The following is a 25165-nucleotide window of genomic DNA, read 5'->3' as shown; positions in this document are numbered from 1 at the left end:
TACACAGTTTTGAGTGTGGCAAAAGTTGGGCCTATTACTCAAGAGCCATGACTCCATAAGCTATTGAAGTCAAGAGGGGCTCAATCCTGGCTTCTTCACCAGTCCACTTTTCCTACCTAGCCACCAATTTCCTGGGACTGTCTCCATATTCAAGGTTGTCAGTTTCCATGGAGGAAACCCTGAGGTGTGTCTGTAAGACAGGTGATCACAAAAATTTCAGTCTCACCCTGGATGGTTTTTTCGCCCTCGCGAATGAGATCAAATACCCTTATAAAAATAGGCCAAAGGGAACTCATTCACCCTTTCCACCACTTCAGGACGCAGGCAGAAGGCACCATCTGTGAGCTGGGAAGCAGGCCTTCACCAAACACTGAATCTGCTGGCACTCTAATCTTGGACTTCCTAGCCTTCAGAACTGTGAGAAATAAATTTCTGTTGTTCATAAGTTACCCAGTTTATGGTATTTTGTTATAGTAGCCCAAACAGACTTAGATAAGGCCTAAGATCCAGAATAAGAATTTAGCCCCAAGTGAGGAGAGAGGGGACCCTAAGAATTGGAGAGCATTGAGGAGGGATACAAGATTTGGGGTCTGCTGACCCCACTATGAAGAGCCAAGAGAATATTCTCAGAAATGCTTGTGAACGAGACAACTCAGTTCCTGCCACAGAAGGGAAAGGTTTGTCCAAAGGAGGAAAATGATTTGTTTCAGTGGGTTCAACTCAGAGACAAAAGGCAAAAAGATCCCCTGCAAAAATTAAAGTCAGTGTGAGCCTCTGAGAGATCCCAGGACATGCTCAAACCAGAGTTGTCTTCATGAGCAGTGGGGACTCTGAAGATCAGGAGATCCCAATCTTAGAGATGAAAATGGGGCTTAGTCTAGACGTCAGGCCTACGAGTCGTCAGCACAAGGTGGAAATCCCAGCCCAGGCAGAGTCCATCAGCGGACATGCCTGTAACTATAGTTCTTTCTCCACCTTCAGCAAAGACCAAATGACCTGTGACAAATGCCAAATCCTGCAACCAGCCAATCACCTCTGAGGGCCATGATATCTGCCTGTTTACTGACAGGCAGACCAGAGAAAGGGACAGACATTCTGAAACACGGTAAGATTCAAGTATGACCCCCAGGCACCTGCATCTTGCTCCATACTCTGGTCATCCAGAAAGTCCTCCTCTATCCCCTCCTAGGAAGACAAATTTCTCACAAAAAGATTCAGTCCGGGCAGAGAAAAATCTATTAGTTCTCATCCTAGGACATCTTCTGAGGAAGGCATCTGTTTCTCATAACCAAGGATGTTTATTCTTCCGAAATATATATCTAATTATTTCCAAAAAGAGAGTGGAGTCTTCTGCTTGGGCCATATTTGGGATTTGGGGTGCAGGTTAAGGGCATCCCAGGAGTTTGGCCTTAGGGAAAGGATGAGGTCAACTTCAGCATATACAGAAGACCCTGCCCTTGCTTCTAAATGCTGCCCAGGGCCATGGACTATGGTTGACAGTGGCACATACATCCGCACTTCAGCTTCCTTAGTGTTCATGTGCTCAGATGTCCCATTAAACTATGTTTATATATATTTTATATATATAAAATAAAAATAAATAAAAACATTTGGGGACTTGTCAAAATGAGAAAACCCAATGAAAACACAACCTGGTACCTGACTTAAGCAGTTCTTCCCCTGCTCCCTCAGTGTCTTAAACATTAGAGATGTGGAGTGAAGGGCATTACAAGCTTCACAAGGCTGGATTTTCCCCAATCAGCCTCCAGAAAGACTAAAAATGTGTTAGTTCTTATCCTACGACAAGAGTAAGAGACGAATAGGTATACAAGTCACAAAAGTGGGAACTGGAAGTTTAGATTGGCTAGATGCTGACCTCAGGAGTGGGGAGAAACTTGTGACCCTGGGTCTTCATGGGGAATAGCTAGCTGCCCCCCTGCCCCCAAGAGCACCTTCCCTTCTCAAGGGAGGCTGAGGAGCTGGAAACTGCTCCTCATTCTTTAATTTAGTCTTGGCCTTAGTACCCACTCCACTGTTCCTCTATTCTTGTATATTCTAGAGTAACAGAGAAAAAAGACCTTCCCTGAGTGACTGGAAGTGGAGTGGCTACTGGGGACACTACTAGGGGTTTTACTCACCTCCCTACCCCAAATGAAAAATGTTCATGTGCTATTTCCCTTTCCTTCCTTTCTCAGAACCTAGAGTGTGGGCAAACAGTTCTGAGAGACGAGTACCAGTGCATGAATATGTCTGTAGTGACCTCAGCTATCTGAACGCTATCTGAACGCTATGGCCAAGGCAGGCCTTACCACTGTCGGGAGGGGAGGAGGACATGCTACCCTCAGGCCTGAGCAGAGAGTCTCTCCATATGTTCAAGCAGCACTCACATCTCTCTCTAGCTACCAGATGGAATTGGCTTTCAAGCTGGGGATGTGAACCGACCACTGGCTTGGGCAAGTTCTCCACATTCCCACCCTTCACAAGGCAGCCCAATTCTGAAGAAAGATTCAGAAACATTTTCTTGGAAACAGTGGCCGTTTTCTGCAGTTTAGAAACTAATCAGTGTCCAGTGGAAGTAGAACTGGAAGAGCATTGGGTAGAGGTATGTATTTACAGATTTTTTTGATGTGGACCCTGGGAACAACAGGGAAAGGCTTGGAAATATGGCAGGTGCTGCTGGCAGATTTGTCCTGTCTATGGTGTTACTTTGTCTGGAAAGAAGAACTTGACACTGACATTTCCCTCACGGTGGACACCTGGGAAAGATGACACCATCTCTATGGAGGCTCCACCTAGTGCCTGGCTTCGTGGCTTCATGGCAGTGCAAAACAGCTCTACATTGATGGTGGGAATGTTTGTAGTGCAACCACATGCTGCCTCAGGACAAAGGAGGCAGACAGTGAGGAAGAGGTTGGGGTAGGATGAGTGGGAAATGAAGAGGGGAAAGAATAGCCAGACCCGTGGGAACAAATGGAAATACCCCCATCATTCTCATCTTCACCACCCACACACAAAAATAAACTGACCTAGGCTCATGTTGTTGTGGCTACAGTCCTCTTTACTGCTCCTTGTTATAGCCCTGAGTGAGAAGCCCTGAGACCTCCTCAGAGACAGAGCCCAACTCCAAGTCTTCTCCCAGCATCCAGGGGCTGGCTCACAGAGGGGTCCCTGGCAATTTAGAGTTGAGTGATTGCTTATCGTATGCCATGCATTGTTACACACTTTACAGGATTAACACATTTAGTCCTCACAAGTGGCCCTGCAATCTAAGTACTACTGTCATCCCCATTTACAGAGTACAAAATAGAGTTCAGAGGAGTTCAGAAGACTGAGTAACCTACTGAAGGTCATGCAGCTATTTAACTGAAGAAACCAGGATTTAGATTCAGGCACCTGCTCTTAACCACCAAACACCCAGCCACTGTCTGTGAAACTAAACTGCACCATAGGATTCTGCTGGCCAGAAACACCTCATGGGCCCTCTACCCCATAGGCCAGCTGCACTCCTAGGGCTCCCCAGACAATCCTTCTCACTCTAGGGACATATGGATGTTAATGGGTCCTGTAAATTAGGTCTTCCCCAGACAGAAAGGCAGAGAGCATGGCCCTGAGGTGGCGCCCCCTCCATGATGATGACTAAGACCAGAGGAATAACTATTTCTAGACCTTTATTTCTCTGTGAAAAGGGGGGGGGGGGGCAGAGGGGCGGGGAAGGAATAAAATACAAACAGCACAGTTGACACAAAAAAATCACTGAGAAGGAAGGGAGAAAGGGAGGTGGAGATGTAGATGGGGAAGGGGTTCCCCAGAACAGCAGCAGAAGCCAGTGACCTGGGATGTTCACATCGCTCCTCTGACATGGGCAGGAGTGGCCCCTTCCTCCCAGGGTCGCTGCCCTGTCCCACCTCATGCTCCCTCAGCCCCCTGGGAGGTGAACAGTGAGAAGTCTTCCCAGGCTGGGGAGAAGAGGAACCGTGCTGGGGGTAGGGGCCTGGGGTCAGACCATGCACAGGGAGTGACAGCCAAATGCTCCCCACTGTCTCCCCAGGGAGGAACTTATTGGGACTGGAGGGTGGACATCACAGGCCGGCAATGGCTCCTCCTCCAACATCAGGCGAGAGACAGAACTAGGGAAAGAGGAACATACAGGAATCAATACCACAGCTCTCCCTCTGCCCACAACTGCTGTGATACCTCCCCTTCCCCAGGAGCTGTTGCCCACAGGCCTAGTGCCTGTCCCTGCAGACCACCCTCCAGCTGGGGGCTCTGAGCTTTCAAGGCCTTACCAGTCAGAGCCTCCTGGGCAAAGTACTTGACGTCCACATCCTGGTCCTGGGTCAGCTTCTCTAGTATGGGCTTCACTTCACTCTGCAGGGTGCTGGAGGGAAAAGGGGAAGGGTCAGGAAAGGATGAATCAGGCTGGGCTGGGGGCAACAGGCAAACAGCAGGCTCCTGAGCAAGGAGGTGTAAACAAACACAAGGTGGCAGGAGTCACAAGAATCCAGGACACATACACACAAATCAGAAGTCTCTGAGACCCAGGATACAATTACTTTGAAGGCCAAAAGTTTGACAAACACAGACGTCTTTGGGGTCCAAAATAGGGAGGTCAGAGCAGTCTGGGAAATGGAACATGGACCCACAGAACTCACAAGTCTCTTGAGGCCAAGCAAATGGATATCGTTTTGGTATTACGTGTGAATATTGTGGTAAATCATTCTTGATTCTTGCCCATGAGGTGCTTGGGCGGCCAGGAGGAAGATACAGACCAAACTGGTAATAAGTAACAGGGGCGTGGTAAGTGGCTCAAACGATAAATTCTTGGCTCTGCAGGAACCCAGAGGAGACATCTACTCTCACCTAAGGGGCCCAGGGAAACCCACTTGCACTGAAAGTCAATTGTTTTCAGAAATGAATGTGGACTTCAGAGAAAAACTGAAGGTGTGAAGTTGTGTCCTTGAACACAGACAGAGAGAGAAATAAGACGTGCAGGTTTTGTAAATCCCTTCCAGCTGACAGTTCTCCTTACCCCCAAATAACCACTACTCTCACTTCTATCATCCAGAATTGTTTTGCCTCTTGGGTTTGACTTCTCACTCAACACAATGTCTGTGAGAATCACCTGTTCTGTTGCTTATAGCAGGCATCTGGTTTTTCATTGCTGAATAGTTTTCCATTGTATGAATAAGCTACAATTTATCTACTGTACTGCTGACAGGCATTTGGGTTATTTTTTCTTATGGCTATTATGAATAAAAACTACCATGAACATTCTTTTAACAGAAACGGCCCTCATTTCTTTTGGATACAGACCCAGGAGTGGAAGGACTGTTTCACAGGGTGTACACGTAACTGGCTTCTTCATATTCCACCAGTTTTCAGAGTGACTGGATCTCACCTGCAATGGATGAGAGTTACAGAGCTGTTCTACGTCCTCACCAACACTTGCTCCGCTGAGTTTTTTAAGTTTAGCTAGTCTGGGGTGTGCATACTGATTCTTCACTGAGTTTTAATTTGCATTTTCTTAATGGCTAATTAGGTTGAACACCTTGTCATATGCTTACTAGCTCTTCGGAGATTCTCTCTTTGAAGTGCCCGTTCAAGTCTTTTTGCCATCTCTTTCTTAGGGTTTCCTTGTCTTACTGATTTACAGACGAATATTTTGGATGAGTCTTTTATCAGATATATGTATTGCAAATACCTCATCCCAGTCAGAGGCTTGCCATTTTACTCTCAAAATGTCTTTTGATCAACAGTTCTCCATTTTACTAAAGGCCAACTTATCAATCATTTCCTTTGGTTTGCTGCAAATCTGTGCCTACCTTAAATCATGAAGATATTTGCCTACATTTTCTTCTAGAAGCTTTATTTATTTATTTATTGTTATGGTTCTGGTCTGTCACTTCAAATTAATTTGTTTATATACTGAAGCAGGAGTTCTTTTATTCCTACATGGATATCCAATTGACCCAGCCATTTCTAGAAAATATGTACATTTCCCCAGTGAACTACAGTGGTGCCTATTTTTACATGTGTGTGGGTCTCTTTCTGTGCCTCGATTCTGTTCCACTGGGCTATTTGAATATTCTTGTGCTAACACCTCATTATTTTAATTAATGTGGCATCATAAGTCTTGAAATCTAGTAGTATAAGTTGTACAACTTTGTTCTTTAGGAATGCCTTGGCTAATTCAGATCTTTGCATTTCCATGTTATTTCCAGAATCACTTTCCACTGAAGAGCCTGCTGAGATTTAATGGGATTATACTGAATCTACAAATGTATTCAAAGAAATGTCCCATCCATGAATATTGCGTAGGTCTTCTTTAACTTCTCCAAGCAATGTTTTACAGTTTTCACTAGAGGTGTTAAACATCTTTCATTAAATTTATTCCTTGCTTTTTGATGTTTTTCGTGCAATTATAAATTATACACGCGCACATGCCTGCAGACGTGCATACACACAAAAAATTTCATCTACTAATGATTTGTTGTCCCTTTTCCATTCCATTCTGTGATGTAGGCCATGTGAATTTTCATTCTACAGTTGAGAAAACTGAGATCTTGGGAAGGGGGAAGGACAGGCTAAGGTCACAGAGCAAGCAAAAAGCAGTGCAGGGCCTCAAACCCTGGGCTCTATCTTCAAAGGCAAAAATTAAGATGCCCAGAACAAGACCCAGCTGGTGTGAAAGTACCCAGGCCTCACCTGTTGTCCAGGATGGGCCCTATCTTCTGCAGGGACTTGGCCACGTTGAAGCGGACATTGGCTACAGGGTCCCCAGCCATACGCAGGACCGTGGGCAGCATGTGCTTGGTGGTGATGTCCTGTCCACAGACCTCAGACAGCACCTGGGGGCCGGTAAGTGGCAGAGAAGTGATCATGCAAAGTTTGTGGCTAACACCTATTTCCACCTGCCTCTGACCAGGCCACCTCAGTAATCATTAGGCCATAGGGGGTGGCTGGGCAATACGGGGAACTCTGAGTCCAGATTCACCCACCACAGGATAGTCTAACCTCCAGAAGCTCCTAAGTCCCCTAACACCTTCCTAACACCATGTCTCCATTCTGGGATATCCTAATTATTTCTGTCCTCAGACTTCCCTTCATTCTCTGTGATCCCTCCTTAGCACAGTGGTCTCTAAAGTGTGGCATGGGAAGAAACTATCAAAATAGTTTTATTTTTATTTATTTTTAAAGATGACTGGTAAGGGGATCTTAACCCTTGACTTGGTGCTGTCAGCACCACGCTCACCCAGTGAGCTAACCAGCCATCCCTATATGGGATCCGAACCCGTGGCCTCGGTGTTATCAGCACCACACTCTCCCGAGTGAGCCACGGGCCGGCCCAAACTAGTTTTATTTTTAAATCTCTTCCTTTAATTTCTAGCTATGTGTGTGGTTTATATGTAAGTACAGTAGTACATGAGATAATTATAATGAAAATAAAAGCAAGTCCTTTTTATGTAGGAGGGTACTTCAAAAAATTCATGAAAAGATTCATATTATCTTTTAATTCCATTTTTCCATGAATTTTTTAAAGTACCCTCATATAACTAGATTAATCTTCACAACTGATGAATTAGGTACCATGATTACCAGTATGAAGTCCCTAGAGGTGAGAAAACAAAAGCGTTAAGTGGTTAGGTAATTTTCCTAAGGTCCACAGCTAATCTATGGCAGAGAGAGAACTTAAAACTTGGTCTGATTCTAGAGCCTACACACTTAACCACTGTCTCATAAACATACATACATATTTTGCAGGGAAAGCTCAAAAAGCTTTAGAGATCACTGCTTGAACAGTTCAAATCTCCCTAGCCAGCCCTGGGTTTCCCACCATGCAAGTCCCCACCCCCAGAGGCCCTATGACCCTGACCCTAGGAACCCCACCCCTGGCCTGCAGTTTCCCCAGGGACTCAACTCTATAACCACAGAACCCTGTCATTTCTCCTTCCAAGCTATGGTCTCCCTTGGTGACCCAGCACCAACTCCCAGGCACTCCAGTTCCCCAGAGATGGGACAGCAGGCAGGTGGAGGTCCTCACATTGATGCAGAAGAGTGTAGTCATGCGGTGCAGGTAGTTGGGGTCTCCAGACATGGCCAAGACCTTGGGGATGATAGTGGCATGAGCCCACTCCTTCCCAAACTTCTCTACCAGCTTCTTCAGGTTGCTGGTGGCTGCCTCGCGGATGGCATAGACTGCAGAAGCAGGGTGAGGGTGAGAGGGGCAGTGATTCCAGAGGTGAAGGACATGGGTGGGGAGTATCATACTTGCTACCACTTACTGAGTAGCTTCCATGTGCCAAGCCACACAGGAGCCAATAAATTCCAGCCAAAGAGGATAAAGGGCTCACTGTGTTATACCTAGTGTTTTGTTTTCAACAGCTCCAAGAGGTAGGTTCCACTGTTGCCCTCATTTTACAGATGGACAAACTGAGGCTCTAAGAAGTGATTTTACCTGAGCAAATTACACAGTACTTAGTACACTGAGCAGCACCTGACAGAAATAAATGTGAACTTTTATTTTTTACCACTCTTAACGAAAACAATGAGCAATCCTCACAATGGTCCTTAGAGACTGGCATGAAAAGTCCCATGTTTTGCACTATGAGTGTGGGTAAAAGATGGCAAGCTAACTGCTTAAGCTTCAACAGTCAAGAGGGTAGCCGGTCTGTCTACTCAGTGGCCCTCTGACACTGCTATAACAGGAAGCCCCTTTGTGACCTGCTACAGCCCCCTCCTATTCTACACTCCTCTACAATTCTAACAAGCGGGGAAACTGGCCCATGTGAGCATCCAATGGTGTGGGGAATAACTCCAGCCTCCCCAACCACCCCCATCCATCCAACCAGCCCCACCCCACCCATCCTTTCTGGAACTCCAGTCTCCTCCTGTTGTCGTGCTGGAGGTACTCACCATGATCCACGAGCCAGGCCATGCACAAAGAGTTGAGTTTCTCATCAAAGAACTCCACCCCCTGCAGGAGAAAAGGTTAGGGCTCAGGGAGAGTGGGCAGGAAGAGTTGCCAGCAACACCCCAGAGATACTAGACATTTCCCAACATCACCTGAAGTATTTCTTTCCCTCTTCTCTCTTACTGAGTTCCATTCATCCTTTAAGACTCTATCTCCTGGGTCCCTTTCTCTGACTCCCCAGGCAATCATCACAGCCTCCACTGAGTCCTCAAGTCCCCTAGTCTCCTGATCACAGTCCTGGATACTTGCAGTCTACCTCCCCTGTGGCAGCAATGCCTGGCCCCCAGGTCTCTGCACTCACCAGCTGTCCAGCCAGCAGGGGCATGTACTCAATGATGGCCAGCCGCACCCGCCACTTGGCATCCTCAGCCAGTTCCACAATGGCAGGTAGCAGGGACTGTGACAGCTGCCGGATGCCAATCACCTCATTCACACAGTCCAGGTTGGAGATAATGTTCAGCCGTACCTCAGGGCACTGGGGACAGGACAGGAGAGTTCTGAGAGAATGCACTGCACATGGCAACCCAGGACAGGGTGAAAAGAGTACTTTGTACAATGAACATCTCCTGAAGGCCTACTACTGCCCAAGCCCAGCTCCCGAACCTGGAGACACATTAAAGGCACACACAAAGTAAACAACATGGATTATTAAGTGAAGCAGCTTTTTAAATCTTATAACAGCATCACAAGAAATGTTTAGCCATTTTGAAATGACTTTCAGGATTCACTGAGGGAAAATATGGTTCCTTGGAAAAAACAGAGTCATGCAAACATGATTCTAATCCAAGCTCTGCTGCTTGCTAGCCGGAGCTCTGTGGCATGGGTTCCTTTCTGGGTATCAAACGTTATCATGGAAGTGTCCATTGAGCCTCAAAGGGTAGTTGAGGCTTTTAGAGTGAAGTGCCTGCAACAATGTCTGACACACAAAGGGAATGATGTGTGGGAGCTTATTTTTATCATTTCTATTACTTTTATTCTCTCTGCTAGTCTCTGAGCACTTCTCATTCATCCTATGTCTCTTGTACCCAGCAGAGACTCTGGCCCATAGTAGGTGTTCAATACATGTCTGCTGAAAGAAAGAATGAAGGAATATAGAAGTTTTTTTTGAACTGCTTTTGGTTACCAGTATTATGAGCTCTGATTTACAATATATATAGATACCCACCCCATCTACTTCCATAAAGCATACAAAGAAATTTATAAGAAAAGGTACATAAACAGTTAGTTCTTGTTACTTGAAACACGAGCTCTATAAGACCCTTATCCTAACATATTCCCAATGGCAGACACCCTAAGTTACTCCTCTCTACTACTCCCTCAGGAGCTGCGGGGTGAAGGAGCAAGCACTGAAATGAATCACTGAACCAAGTAAGCAAGTGTGTAGTAAAGGGTCAGCAGGTGTAGGCTGTTCAAATTCTGCACATTCCAAAGGCAGGACCGGCCCCTGACCAGTTCCTGGGAGGTAACCACTAAGTCCCTGGAACGTCCTGCCTGATAAGAGTACTTGGTTTACCTAGGGACTTTGGATAGTCTATATTAACAATGTGATTTATGCTGATGGTCTTGGGCCACATAGTATCAACTTGATCTCTGAGGGTCTGGAGACAGTAACTGAGGTCAGCCATGCAGGCACTCCATGCCTAGGTGACCAACCCTCAATGAAAACCCTGGACCCCAAGGCTTGGGTAAGCTTCCCTGGCAGGCAATACTTTGTGTTATATTGCTGAGAGAATTAAGTGCTGCCCATATAACTCCACTGGGAGAAGATAATTGGAAACTCACAATTGTTCTTTCTTCTATGCACCTTTTTCCTTTACTGATCTTAATCTATCTTTTCACTGTAATAAACAGGAATTGTGAGTATATAACAGCTTTTCTGAGTTCTACAGTTGTTCTAGCAAATCATCAAGGAGCCAGAAACAGCAAGCAACGAATAACACAACTAGCAATTGCTGGGAGGACAAGATGGCCTCCGTTGGTGTAGTGTATTGAATTATGTACCCCCCTGAAACTCACTGAAGCTTGAATTGTGTTCCTCAAGTTTTATGTATTAGAAACTTAGCCCCCACTGTGACTGTTAAGAGGGTGGGAAATCCTGTTATGGTAATTGAAAGGTGGAGCCTTAAAGAGGTGATTGGATTGTAGGACTGTACAGTAGTGAATGGATTAAAAAAGGTGGTCAAGGGCGTGGTTCTGAGGGCTTTAAAAGAAGAGGAGAGTCTGCCTTTCTCTCTCTCTTCTCTCTCTGCTTCTACTGTCTTGCAATGTGAGACCCCTGGGTTGCTGTCGCCACTGTCAGATGAACTTTGGACTTCCCAGCCTCAGAAACTGTAAGCAAATAAATTTCATTTTCTTATAAATTACCCAGTTCTGTGTATTTTGTTATAAGCAACAAAAATAGACTAATACAGTTGGCAACCCCAAAGTAAATTCCCCAAAATGCCCCCCTTCCCCAACAATTCCTTTGTCAAAAACATGTAAGTCCCTCCTTATCAAAATAACAAGATTCTCCTTCAGGGCTGGCCAGTTAGCTCATTTGGGAGAGCATAGTGCTGATAACACCAAGGTGTCAAAGTGCTCATCAACTTAGTTTTCTATTACATTCCTTTAAACACTCCACTAGATATAGTTGCTTCAAATGTTTGTGAAACAATGTTCACATAAGCTACATAAACTGATATAAAAGATTCAACTGTGATCTTACTTAGCTTTTCTTAAAAGGGACATTGTATCCAATGTTTACAAAACCCTCAACTGTCATAATGGTATCAGAAGAGCCATCTCAGTGTTCTCGTCCTCTTAAAGCAAAACCTTTTAATAAAATGATTTCCACCAGTAGTTTTACCCCCAAAACCAAAACCTAACATAATCCTTTTTGGTCAGTTCCACCTTGGCTTCCATGACTAATGGTTCTACAGGACTTGGGCTCAAGAGAGGTGCTCTGAAGACTGATTCTTCTTAGAAAAAAATACCACAATCATAAATAAGAGCTGTTTACCCATTCTTCTTTCTTTCTCTAAGATAAGATTTCTGGGGTGGGAGATGGCCTATGTCTACCATCTTAACCCCAGTATGGGAAAATGAATTAAGGTGCATGTCTATGTGTCAGACTCTACAACTGAGTAATGTAATGAAAGTACTCAATTAGAGTTAAAAGATGACTCAAACTGGGCAGGCTCAGATGCTGTCAGATTAGAGGGCCTGAAGGAAACATGCTTTCTTCCCTTAGAACTGTATGAATACAACCACAATACCCGAAGGGAGATTTCTTTCTTGAATAATATGAAAATTAACTGGATTGAGGAGTTGGCGGGTTAGCTCACTTCGGAGAATAATGGTGTTGATAACACCAAAGTCACGGATTTGGATCCCTGGTCTCTGTATCAGCCAGCCATCAAAAAAAAGAAAAAGAAAATTAAAAAAAAAAAAAAAAGGAAAGAAAATTAACTGGATTGAAGCATAATTGGATTAAAAAACCATCTTAAGTGCACTTAAAACCAATTTGATGGACCTTCTGAACTGCTTGAAGACCCACGAGCTGAGCTGGCCTCACTTCTCAAATAGAGTGAAGAATGACTTAGCACACACCCAGGACTGCGAGTCCAAGTGTTCTCCACAGTGAATGGGCCTCTTTCCTTTCCCTGAAGGAGAAGGGTAGCAAGACAGATGGGGGAAATGTTGTGTGTACCTGTGTGGAGGTCTCACTTCTGAAAAGAAGGGAAAACCATGTTCCCAGAAAAGCACATTGGCCATTTGGATAGGGCTCTGAAGCAGCAGAGAAGTCAAACAAAGCCTCCTGTTTCAACAGGCTTACTTCCCAAGCTGCAATGCTAACTCACTGGCGTAGGGCAACTGAGGGAGCCCTGCTGGCTCACAAAGCCCAGATGAGTAACTCTGGACCATACCTCAAGAGCAGCCTTTGTTGGGGCCATCTGAAAAAGTCAGGCACAATCTCAGTGAATGTCAGCCAGGGACCAAAAGGGGAAGCATTTCTCAGATGATGGCTTTCCCAGAAATCACCTCAGGGACGGTGAGAGGGGAGGGAAGAAAATTATTTCTTTGTTGAAATTATTCTTTTTTTTAAAAAAAGGATGACCGGTAAGGGGATCCTAACCCTTGACTTGGTGTTGTCAGCACCACGCTCACCCAGTGAGCAAACCGGCCATCCCTACATGGGATCCGAAGCCATGGCCTTGGTGTTATCAGCAACACACTCTCCCAAGTGAGCCACAGGCCAGCCCCTTGTTGAAATTATTCTGGTCTTTAAAGGAAAAAAAAAAAGAAAAAAGAAAAAGGAGCACTGAAATGAAACAATGAACCAAGTGAGCAACAAAATATAAATTAAGCAGACTTGGGTTGTTCAAACCCCGGCATATTTCAAAGACAGGACAGGTCCCTGCCTGGCTACAGGAGATCACTCCTAAGCGCTTGGTATGTAAGCCAGTGTGCTGAGCGCTTAAGAGAAGGCTCAAAGAATATGCCCAATCTATTTAAAAAGACTTCTGTTTCGGTATACCAAGAAAAAGGTAAGCCCTTTTTATTTAGACAAGTCTATACATCTTGGTCATAGACAAAATGTGAAATATAAAGTTTATAGATCTAAAACTGAAATTCCAAATATACGTCAGATGAGTATCTCACATCAAGAAAACCATGCTGGTCCTTCTCTTTTCTTCTTTGCAAGAGAAGCTGCCCTGAGACAGACTGTGGCTATGGACACCCTAAAGTGCTTGCTAAAAGTGAAACTCCAGCAGAAAAACGCTCCGGTCCTAGCATTGTTTTTTAGCACATATGGACTCATCTTCACACTTAGGCTGAACTTGGATCCTTTCTTGATGCCAGAAAGCAAAATGCTATCCAAGACCTTGGAGCAGTGTTAAAGGACATAAAAGACAACTTGAAGGGCTCTCACCAGCCAAGTTACACCCATTTAAGCATCAAAAATTTTTTAAAAATTACATTTATAACAAGTCGCACCTACTAAAGCATGATTATAAAAGAAAATGTGTGTTTTGTGAAGCAGAGTTCAGATAAATTACTTAGGTCACAAAATTTTGGTGATTATGAAAATTAATGATGGTTCAAACTGTTAGCAAATAATGTAAATAAATGATCAAAAATAAGATTACTAAGTTTTTCTTTAAAAGGTTCGCTGTTTAAAAAAACCTTGATTGGTAGGTAATTCTGGGGCTAAGAGATCATCACACTATAGCAAAATAATGTGATTTTTTTGGGGGGGAAGAGGGGACTCAAACATGATGCAACACTTTCTGTTACAGTGTTTCCTCCAACTTCCTATCACACACTATATATGTGTTTGTGTATGTAAGAGAGAAAGTCAGAAAGAGTGTGGCAAGAGATACTGACTGGGAACACAGAAGGCACACAAAACAGGTCATACACACCAACAAAGGATCCTACCATCTTCCCAGTCACCACCAAGGCAAAAATCAGACCCACACATGCACATGGCCCTTCCACCCCCAGACTGATCTTGAATCCTTCCACATCTCTGCAGCCTCATCTCTACTACTTAGCTCAGCCTCATGCTCTCTCCCAGACTCCTGTAGCATAGCAGCCTTGAGTTCGGTCTCCTGCACCTCTTCTGGCCATCTCAGTTCAATCTTTCCTTCACACCGGGCTTAGGGTTCCTTTCTAACACCCACATCTGTTCCAGCTCCTCCCATGTGCTCACAGATGAGTCCAAACTTTTTCCCCAGTGGTCACCCCAGTGACCTCTCTAATCATTATCCAGCACCCTCTCTTGTGCACTATAGTTCAGGCAACCAGAACAGCTATGTGTATTCATGTGACTAGCCCTGGTCAATGGGTATATGGGGTGTGAGCAGACATGATGTGTCTCGTCCTTAAGAGGAGTAGGCCTATTATTGTCTGGTGCCTTCCCCCCCTTCATGGGGCCTGGAAGATGATAAAAATCAGAGCAGCTGCCTCAGACCCTGAGAGAGTTGATGTTGACAGGGCTAACCCAGTAATGTAGGACCACCTGGACTGTTGTGAGAGAAGAATAAACCTCCTTATACAAGCAACTATATTTTGGGATCTCTAATATAGCATCTTAGCCTGAACCCTAAAAAACAGGAACCCATTCATCCTAACACCTATAGCATCTTAATGGAATCATGCCAGTCTCTGAAGGTCTTTAAGGATCAAAACTGTCTTATTCTTTTTTTTTTTTTTCTGTATCCCTAATGCCCAGGAAAAGGACTAGCACAGTTAATGACATGCAAAACAATGCTTGCTAAATGAATGCGGGAATGCATAGACAGTTGCGCCCACCTTCAACTTGGTGGAAACCTGGGAATCTGCTGAGATTCTAGGAGATTCCTAGCCAATCTGGGTAAGCAGCTGGCCCATTTGTCAGCTCTGTGAACCCAGAGTTCAGAGCCCTCTAGTGCCCTTACCTCATCCTTCAGTTGAGCCAGGAAGAGAGGCAAAAGGTGCTCAATGGTGTTGTCTTTCCCCAGGATGGGAGAGAGGCCCATGATGACTGAGGCCAGGGCCGACTTGACATGTTGGTTGGCATCTGACACCAGCTCCTGGAAGACAGAAGGTAGTGAGTGAGTGGCAATGGGGTCAGGACAACCCTGGCAGCAGCAAGAAGACAAGCAGACGCCAACTCCTAAGAAGCCCTGAGACAACAACCTGTTTCTCACTCATGGAGCAGGGGACAATTTAGGGTACGGGGGAAACTGTAGTTCCCTAAGTGTCCTGCCTGCTTAGAGTTAAGTGACCCCTGCTCCCAGCAGCCCTACCCCAATCCCAAAGCTCTGTGGATGAGGGGACTAAGTGACCTCTGAAGTTCCAGGAAGCACTCCCAATTCCAAAGTCAGCCCCAAGCCTTAGATTTAGCCTGAAGTCTGGACCCCTAATTACTTCAAATTCAAGAGCTGCCCAAACCTTGAGGGCTGGAAAGCTAGCCTGCATCTGGCTGTCCCCAAAACCCAGTCTCCATGCCCTCTTTCTGGCATGCTCAGATCTGCTCCATTCCTACCACCAACCTCACCATTACCTTGATGCAGGGCAAGATCTGGGTCATGATCACATTCTCCCGACAGTCAGCTGAGAGATTTTCACAGAATTCTGTGGGTGGGGAGAGGGAAGCAGGGGGAGGTGAGACCTGATATCCTGGTTGCACCACCAGCCCCTCAGACACCCACTCAATTTGCTGTGTTCTGGTCACCAGCACCAACCTTTGACCTTGTGGGAGGCTGCGGCCCTCACCTCGGCCTCACAGTCCTTCATCAGGTTTTGGAAGGCAGGGACCAGGTCTGTCTTAGTGATCTCAGGCCCCACTGCTTTCTGGAGCTGCAGACAGGGAGAGGGGGGTGGAGAGAGTGAGAAGTTCAGCAGGTACTCTGGGCTAATGAGGCCAAAATCAAAATAAAGCCACCAGAATTGGTGCCAGAACACAGGCCTTGGAATCACTGCTGAGATATAATCCCACTACTGGGACTCTTCACCTCTCTGAGCCTTGTTTCTTGGAAGCAAAATGAGAACCACGAGGGCACCTACTTCACAGTGTTGACTGCATAATAACCTCCTTCCTGTTCTGGCTATTTGGCTGGGTTTTCTTTTACCTGATCCAAAAACATTCTAATGATACAGTGGCTCTCACTTTTTGATTTATATATGTCTGTACTTTTTTAAGATTGGTTACCAGAAAGATATGTTACTTTTAAAAGTAAAATATAACAACAAAGACTGAGAGGGAAGAAGGCACACTAGGCCCTGCCTGTCTCATGGGACCAGCAAGGAAAGGTGCCCAAGGTCCTTCTGCAAAGCTGATTCCTGAAGACATAGTAGGAAGCAGGACGGTTTATTACTAAGAAGGGAATAAACAAAAACCTTGAAGTTATCCTGGACAAATATTATTCACATTACAAGTACTTAAGGAATGCTACTGTGTGTCAAGAACCATTTTAATAGCCTAAAACCCCTGTCCTCATGGAGATTTTATTCTAAGATCCAGTGTGATCCAGTTTATGCTGCTCAAAAGACAGGGATAGGAAGAACTGTCCTTAACTATCATGCTGAGCATCCTAGGCACATCCATGTCTGCACAGCTACCATTCTCTAACATTGCCACAGGGAAAACAAATGGTCCAGGGAAATGGTATCCTGAGGCACTGAGTCCTTCCAGCAACCACCAGTGGAAATAAGCATAATCACAGGAAAAGGGAGCCACAGGACAGAGTGGCACTTGAGGCCTCTGATGGGACCCTGCCCATCTCTCCTGCCTTCTCTCTTGCTGGGGCCCCAAGATCAGCCCTGAATGCTCGTTCCTGCTTGTGCTTGCTCTTGCCTCCCAGGGTTTTTTGTCCTTTTGCTGGAACACAGGTCCTGTCCTAGCTCTCACTCACACATCTAGAACCAGCTGGAGCACCATAGGCTCTCCTCAATGCTTCAAGGCCCCATGTTCATCTGTCTGCCCCCACACCTGTGACACCTCATTAAATCTCTAAGGTGGCCTTCCCCTCTGACTGCCTGCTCCTTGAAGAGCAGGAATCTGCTGAATTCACTGCACTCCCAGTGCCCAGAAAGTAGTCGATGCTCAACAAATATGTCTGTGGGATAAGGACATTTGAATCCCCATGGAAAGAGCATTGTCCTGGGAGAGACATCAACCTCGGATCTTGTCCCTGTTCTTTCTGGCTGGTAGTGTCACTCTGACCACTTAACTGAACTTTTCAGGCTGTGTCTTCCCTTTTGCAAAAGTAAAGAAAGCTCAATTAGGTCAGGAACACCCCACACGTGCTACCCTTCTCTGCTCCTGTGGCACATTCCTCCACAGGGCCTAAACTTGGCCTCAGAATCCCTTTAAACACAACACTTCAAGTTGCCACATCATTCAAACAGGGTTGGCATGTGAAGTGAAATACAACTGGATAATCACAGAGATCTTACTGCTCAAATGCCTGATTCCACCGGACTAATGAAAAGCCCCAGCTCCCATACATGGCACCACCCATTCCCCTCTCAGGGCCTCAGCGTCCTCACCTGTGGAGAAAAAGTCAACAGTCCCTACCTCTGTGAACTTGTCAGCCACCATGTAGCGGACGCGCCAGGACTTGTCCTCAGCAGCCTGGCGCAGGGTGGGCATCACCAGGGCTTCCAGATCCTCCTGGGGCAGAAGCTGGGCAATGTTCACACATGCCTCCACTGCCAGCAGCCGCACTGAGTCCTGGGGAGAGGATTGGAGAAGAGAGAGGGCAGCAGAGGCCCTGCTGAGTGCTGAAATACCCTTTTTCGGTGCAGAGTTCACCAGAGGAAGGGGATGGTGGAGAAAGGGAAGGTGGAGAGGGCAGAACCCACCTGCTCGTCAGAGGCCAGGTTGGAGAACATGGGGATGATCTCACTCTTGACATTGTCCAGCTCCAGCACCTTGGCAAACTCCCCCAGCTTGGAGGCTGCGGCCCGCCGCACCATGGGGGTGTCATCTGAGCACAGGTTCCGGAAGTACCTGAGAGTCAGGGATGAGGCTCAGGAGGAAGAACCCCTGGGGTCCCAAGACAGGAGGCAGCACAGTGGAGGGGAGTAAGCACAGAATCTGAAGTCATGTGGGGGCTGGGTGACCTTGGGCAGGTGACGATCTCTCGCTGAGTCTTCCCAGACCTTTAAAATGGAGCTGATACTAACAGTGCCTACCCACAGGGTCACTGTGAGGTTTAAATGAGATAATGTGTGTGAGACACTTGGCAGCCATCTGCACATAATAAATCTACAGTCAATGGTCGATGCCAATGATTACATTACGACAATATACAACTGCCTAACTAAGATGCTGGTCTAGAGCCACTGAAAGGTTTTATTTTTCAGTAGCAATTGCTTTAGTTAGAGATGTGTGGGGACTAATGTAAATATCTAAGCATGTGTGCACAGTTGTAAACCAGTATTCTGGAATGAGTAATAGCTCAGGGCCTAGGCTTGATGCTTAACAGTCTGGGGAGTGGTAGAAGAGGCTGAAAACTGAGAAGGTATATCTGCTGAGAGTTCTGGACCTGGCCCAGGCCTGAGATAACATCAGACATCATTTCTTGAGTGTTTTTATGTGCCAGATTTTGTTCTAAGCACTTGATACATGATAATTCTTTTAAATCCTCTCAATAACCAATGGGAGGAAAGAACTATCATTAACTTATTTCCTAAATGAGCAAGATGCAGAGCTGGGTAAATTTACACCCGACCATGTCCAAAGACCACACTCTCGAGGACACAGCCTCTCTGATGGGTGCTAAGGCGGGAGTGGGAGCTGGGAGAGCCCTGGGTAGACCTAAAGGGGGCTGGGGCTTTAGAGAAAGGGAACATGTTAAAGGGAGAAGGTTGGGATTTCCAAGGGGGCAGAGGCTGGGGACTCACTGTCGAAGTTCTGCCTTGACAGCACTGGATACTCGGGGGTAGCACACGGAGAAGAGGCCACAGGCTGAGGTGCGGGAGGTGAACCAGTCACCACCTGCCAGCCGCTTCACCAGTGGCACAAAATGGGCCTCCAGGTCAGAGGGTGAGTGCTCGTGTGAGATGGCCCGCAAGGACTCCACTGCCTTGTCCCGTACCACTGTCTCCTCCACCGTGGCCAGTGACTCCAGGGGTGGCTGTGGAGAGAACATGAGGTCACTGGACAGCTCCCTCCCCACCATCTCAGCCCTAGAGCCTCACCCTGTGCCCCCTGGTCATTTCCTCCATAAAACCTTCTCTGATCATCCCATCCCAGCCTTCATATCCAGAGTGCCTTCCATGAAGGTTCTTATTTAGGGGTCTTTGAAAGAACTTCACTGGCAACCAAAAACCTTAAAATTATAAATGTCACTTTCTGAGGAGAGGGCCCCACCTGTCCTTGGCTTTTCAAAGTGCCATCATCATCACTGACTTTGACTGGAACATCTACTTACTATGTGTTCTAAGCAGGCCACTGCGTCACACAATTGTGGGGTGCTCATTCTATCTCACTGAATGCTTTATACAGCAGGTCCTGTTACTGTCTTCACTTTAAAGAGGAAACTGAGGCACAGACAGGCTAAGTAACTTACCCAAGCTACAAGCCAGAATCTAAAACTAGGCCACTCGGCTCTAGAGCCTCCAACTGAAAAGTACAGTTGTGGTTTCTGACACAGTTTCAGTGACTATATCAGGACCTCACATTACTGGGGGACCCTGGGATGGTTGTGTTCCTTTACAGACATCTGAGTCGTTCCCCATTGTGTCCCCAGAGCCCAGCAGCATTCCTAGCCAGAGCAAGAACTCAGTAATTACTGACCTAATGAAGGGACACTCAATTTATACCAACAGGTTCAAATAAAGGTGTGGAGGTCTCTGGTCTGAAATCTAACTTAGCCTGACAGGTATTTAAGGCAGAAAGAAATCATATATAGATATGCCTCCAGGGCCCCAGGCAGGTAACTGAAGGAAACAATGAGCAAAGGTGATAGACAGAGGGGTGGGGAACCAAAGGGAGAGACAGGAACTTTGGCAAACTGGAGAGCACATGACCCTGGGAGGACAGCAGCTGCTTCCCAGCTCCATCAACTTCCACTAAGGGTGAACATAGATAGTAAAAAGCAAATCTGGTTTTCCAAAAGCAGCCAAAAAACCCCAGAGTCTGATATATGAGAAGTCTCATTTAACAGATTCTACAACACAGATGAACCTTGAAGATGTTGTGCTAAGTGACATAAGCCAGTGGTCATTAAAGAACAAATACTTTATCACTCCACTTACATGAGGTACCTAGAACAGTCAAATGCACAGAGACAGAAAGTAGAACAGTGGTTGTCATGGGCTACGGGAGGAGAGAACAGAGGGTAAATGCCTAATGGGTATGGAGTTTCAGTCTGGGAAGACGAAAAAGTTCTAGAGATAAATAGATGGTGGTGATGGCTGCACAACATTGTAAATGTACGTAATGCCACTGAACCGTACTCTTAAAAAATCATTAAAATAGCAAATTTTATGTATATTTGACCATAATAAAAAACAAAACAAAAACAGGAATTTAAAAAATCTCATTTTAAAAAGGTTCCTTATAACCCCAAGGTCAAGGGTTTGGATCTCCTTACCAGTCAGCTGTCAAAAAAAAAAAAGGGTTGGCAATGAATGATTCAAAAGAAAAATTTAATGCTATGTAAGCCAGGGGGCCACCAGTGTGGGGCCTCTGTCATAGGACCTCATGTTGTTATTAAGGTTTCAGGTTCAGGACTGGTTCATGGGGTGTGGTTGTTTAGGTCTAGTGATACCGGGCTACTGAAGAGACTGAGTTCGTGTTATTCATCTCTGTTCTCTTTTTATGTCGGCTGGCACAGAGGAGGCACTGAATCAATACTTGCTGAGTGACTGTAGGTGGTGGAACTTATGGTAATCTGTTATAATGGAGGCCTGGGGGCCAAAGCTGAGCAGCAGTTATGTGACCCAAGGGTCTCTTTCCCAGTGGTTACTGCAAGGAATGGTTCCCAAAGTGCAGTCCCTGGATGACCCCGTGCAGGATCACCCAGGAAGCCTATCCCAGCATGGACACAAAGAATTAGAACCTCTTCGGGCAAGTTTAAGAAACTTCAAGTGATGCTTTTGCACAGCGAAGACCCACTGATGTGAGCCCTCTCTTGAAGTCAGGAGGGCAGGGGTTCTCATACCTAACGACCACACAGGGGAGGGGAAGAAGTGTGAACTTCCTAAAATCCTGTGTACTTTTATGAGAAGAAGGTACAGAGTTTTCACCAGATTCTCAAAGGCATCCACAATTCACAAAGAGTTAAGAGCTATTGATACATAAAAGATCCTCAAGCTGCAGCTACACAGGTCCCTGTGTAAACAATTCCATTTCACCACTGCAGAGAATGAGGGCCAGGATTAAGACTGACACATCTCTGAGTTCCCACAGCCTGGAGACCTTGCTCAATGTTTGTGGAATGAACAGACTGCACAATAACCATTTTCCATTTCCCATTACTTGTTGAAATACAAGTTAACTGCCACCTCCGTCAGGAAGTGTTCCTTGACAACTCCCTATCCTATGTAAACCAAGTTAGGTGCCTCCTCTGGGTTCTAAGAGCCCCCATACTTCCCTTGTTTACAGCTCTAGTCAGCCTGTGCAGCAACTAGGAAGACAGTACAGAGGAGTGGTTAAGAATCAGGAGCCTGGGTTAGAATCTGGGCTTTGCCTCTTCCCAGCACTGGCAATTCACATAAACCAGCATATGCCTCAGTTTCCTAACCTGTGAAATGGGGCCAACACCAGCACACAACTGTGTGTAAGGCACTAGGAATGTGCATTGCAGGCTTTGAGTGAGCACCAGCTATTCTGATGTGACTCACCTCTGGGTTCCCAGCACTGCCCAGCCCATAGAGGGCCTTGGGATGTGTCTACTGGCTGATGTGAACATCACGAACATCAGTCTCAGAGGTCATGTGAACTGCTGCCCAGTAGGAAATGTGGGCTGACTAGGATTTCCCTCACTGAGAATGTTCTGTGGGGAAACACTGGCCTAAGTGGGAGAAGGATCCTTGGGTTCCAGCCCTGGCTCTGCAGCAAGCCTGAATCCTGACCCAATCTGTGGGCCCTGGGACCTCTTGTTGAAGCCCTGGGGTTCTTAAAGGTGTTTTCTGCTTCTGAGTCCTCTGAGAAGCTGCTAAAAGCTATGATTCTCTCTTCAGAAATTTTAATTGACAAACACTAGGTGCTGCAGACAGTTTCATGAAATTCAAGGGATCCCTTTCAGGCTGGTCCACAGACCTCATCATGTTCATGTTAACAAGATCTGTTCTGTCGAAAATGTATGAAATGACCTCATTTACACAGAATTTTCTGTGTGTATAATACACATAAACCATACACACATGCGCAGATGAAAGCTGAGATAACAGAGTTTAATGGTAATTATAAAGTTTCCTTAGACTTAATGCTGTTTGGGAAAAAAAAAATTGTTCAAATTCAAGATCCCAACAATTATCAGGAGCACTGCTATTTTACACACCACTAAAACAAAGAGGGGCTGCAGATGCCAAAGTATGAAAACACTGTGTCTTTTGAAACAATGAACTATAGAATTGCTACAGGTCAGGTGGGTGGGTGGGAGGTGGCTGTAGTGGCCCAGGGCTCTGAAGAACAGTGAAAACCAAGGAACTGGGCAACCTCCAAGGCTCATTCTTCCCAGATCACAGCACTAGAGTATTTTCCTGATGATAACAGGGAGCCTTCCCTTATCTTCCCCCAAACAGCAGTTACTGTTAGTATCAGACCCATCTTTGTGTCCCCAGCTATCAGCCAGCACAGGGACACACAAACATGCAGTGGGCACTGGGGGGGGGGGGGGGGGTACCTGGAGAAGAGTCAAACGGACAGACCTGGAATCCCAGCTCTGCCACTTCCTAGCCGTGCAACTTTGAAATGCTTAACCTCTTGACACTTCAGGTGGCTCATCTATAAAAAGTGAATCCTCCCTACCCAAAAGGTGGACATGACTCAATATAACAATAATGGCAATTGCAGCTAACATCTGTTAGTACTTACTAAGTGCCAAGTACTATGCTAGGGCTTTTTAAGTCAATTGTAAAGGTAGATTTTAATGACTCCCATTTTTTTTTTTTTTTAAAGATGACTGGTAGGGGGATCTTAACCCTTGACTTGGTGTTGTCAGAACCACACTCTTCCAAGTGAGCCAACCAGCCATCCCTATATAGGGATCTGAACCCGTGGCCTTGGTGTTATCTGCACCACACTCTCCCAAGTGAGCCATGGGGTGACTGCTTAATGACTCCCATTTTACAGATGAGAAAGTATAGCACTGAGAAGTTAAGCAATTATCTTACAAGTCACACAGCAAATAAGTAGTAGAACCTAGCCTGCCTCCAAACCCAACGCCTCATGTGTAGAGTCAGTCCTAGGTGGGACCTGTCACTGGTCAGGTAACAGTCAAACAGCCCGGTAAACAGTAAAGGTAACTATTTTCAGCATTATTGTATTAAATGCCAACTATTGATTTGTTGGATGAAAGTGAATGTCCAAGGCCCATCTGTTTGCGAGGTTATCCCCAGGTTCTCAACATTCTCCCCTCCCTGCCCTGGGCTTTCAGGACCACGGGTCTGACCCCGAGGGGACTTCCCCGCCTTACACTCACCAGCAGGCAGTGCACGTATTCCGGGCCTCCCACCAGAGTAGTGAAGGTTCCCAGCTGTTCCGCCAGAGCCAAGAGGACCTCATCCTCATCATAGATGGTGTCTGTGGGACCAAGACAGACTCCGTTATAGTCCCAACAAAGCCTGATTCCAGCCCCTCAGTAACCCAAGCTCAGAAGAAGCAAGCTCCACTCTGCTTCCCAAGCTGTCAGCATTCAGTCTCCCTACCTGCCCATCCCCTCCCCACCCTCTACCTGGTCTGGCAAAGAAATAAAGACACAGGCTGGGGTGGGATAATAGACCCCTAAGTCCCACTTCTGTCCTTTGCTAGATACGCAATACTAGGTGAGTAATATCACCTCTCTGAGCCCATTTCTGTACCTCAAAATAGTGCTAATCATCTCTCCCTCTGAGTGAGTTACTCCTTAATGGCAATTGAAGTAGGAACAATTAAGATCATGTGTACAGAGTACAGAGCATGATAAATGGGAGCTTTTATGTTTTTGTTCAGTTCCGATCCTTAGCACTGTTCTCTCTGCCAAGAAATTCTTTCTCTTCTGCCTGAGAAATTCCTCTTCATCCTTGTAGACTCGGTTCAGCTACTGCTTCCAGGAAGATTTCCAGGATGCCGCTTAGACCAAGTTAATCTCCTTCTCTGGGCTCACTCTCCATCTCCCTCCATGCCACCTTTACCAGAGTCTTTATCATAAGCTATAACTACCTGAGACCAGGACTGGATCCCTTCTGTGCCCTAGTCCCTTCCAGAGATGAACACAGTTGGAGCTCAATTCTGAAACAATGAATGACTGTATGAAGGGAGAACTAATGCTATGTCCCAGTGCCTAAATCCAAAGGCCTTTCTCCTAAAGCTTCCCTAAGGTGATGGGAACTGCTGATCTCTGCTGCAGAAGATACTACAATCCCCAGCATCTATTAACATTTAAAATTCCTGAGTTTAAGCTGGGAATATGGCAATCCAGCCAGACTACATTCCCAGGCTCCCTTGCAGCCGGCACAGCCATGTGACCATGCTCTGGCTAATGGGATGTGAGTGGAAGTAGTGGATTCAAC

At 46.0% G+C, this 25165-nt stretch overlaps 1 protein-coding gene across 1 annotated transcript in view; it reads right to left on the bottom strand.

Annotated features, from left to right (window-relative positions):
• Positions 1–3651: 3651 nt before the first annotated feature.
• Positions 3652–25165, bottom strand: part of PPP2R1A (protein phosphatase 2 scaffold subunit Aalpha) — a 40095-nt gene continuing 18581 nt past the window's right edge. Inside the window, exons 3-15 of the mRNA XM_063090266.1 lie at positions 24097–24197; positions 19349–19581; positions 18305–18452; positions 18018–18173; positions 16183–16297; positions 16002–16072; positions 15394–15528; positions 9273–9446; positions 8914–8974; positions 8042–8196; positions 6706–6848; positions 4287–4378; positions 3652–4127 (exon numbers count right to left, since the gene is read on the bottom strand). Of these exons, the coding sequence (XP_062946336.1) occupies positions 4111–4127; positions 4287–4378; positions 6706–6848; positions 8042–8196; positions 8914–8974; positions 9273–9446; positions 15394–15528; positions 16002–16072; positions 16183–16297; positions 18018–18173; positions 18305–18452; positions 19349–19581; positions 24097–24197 (1601 nt within the window). The 3' untranslated portion in view covers positions 3652–4110. The remainder of the gene's footprint in view (positions 4128–4286; positions 4379–6705; positions 6849–8041; positions 8197–8913; positions 8975–9272; positions 9447–15393; positions 15529–16001; positions 16073–16182; positions 16298–18017; positions 18174–18304; positions 18453–19348; positions 19582–24096; positions 24198–25165) is intronic.

This window comes from Cynocephalus volans, chromosome 3 (genome assembly GCF_027409185.1).
Source record: "Cynocephalus volans isolate mCynVol1 chromosome 3, mCynVol1.pri, whole genome shotgun sequence".
NCBI classification, from domain to species: Eukaryota; Metazoa; Chordata; class Mammalia; order Dermoptera; family Cynocephalidae; genus Cynocephalus; species Cynocephalus volans.
The sequence above is the reverse complement of the archived record's forward strand: the minus strand, read 5'-3'. Positions and strand labels throughout refer to the sequence as shown.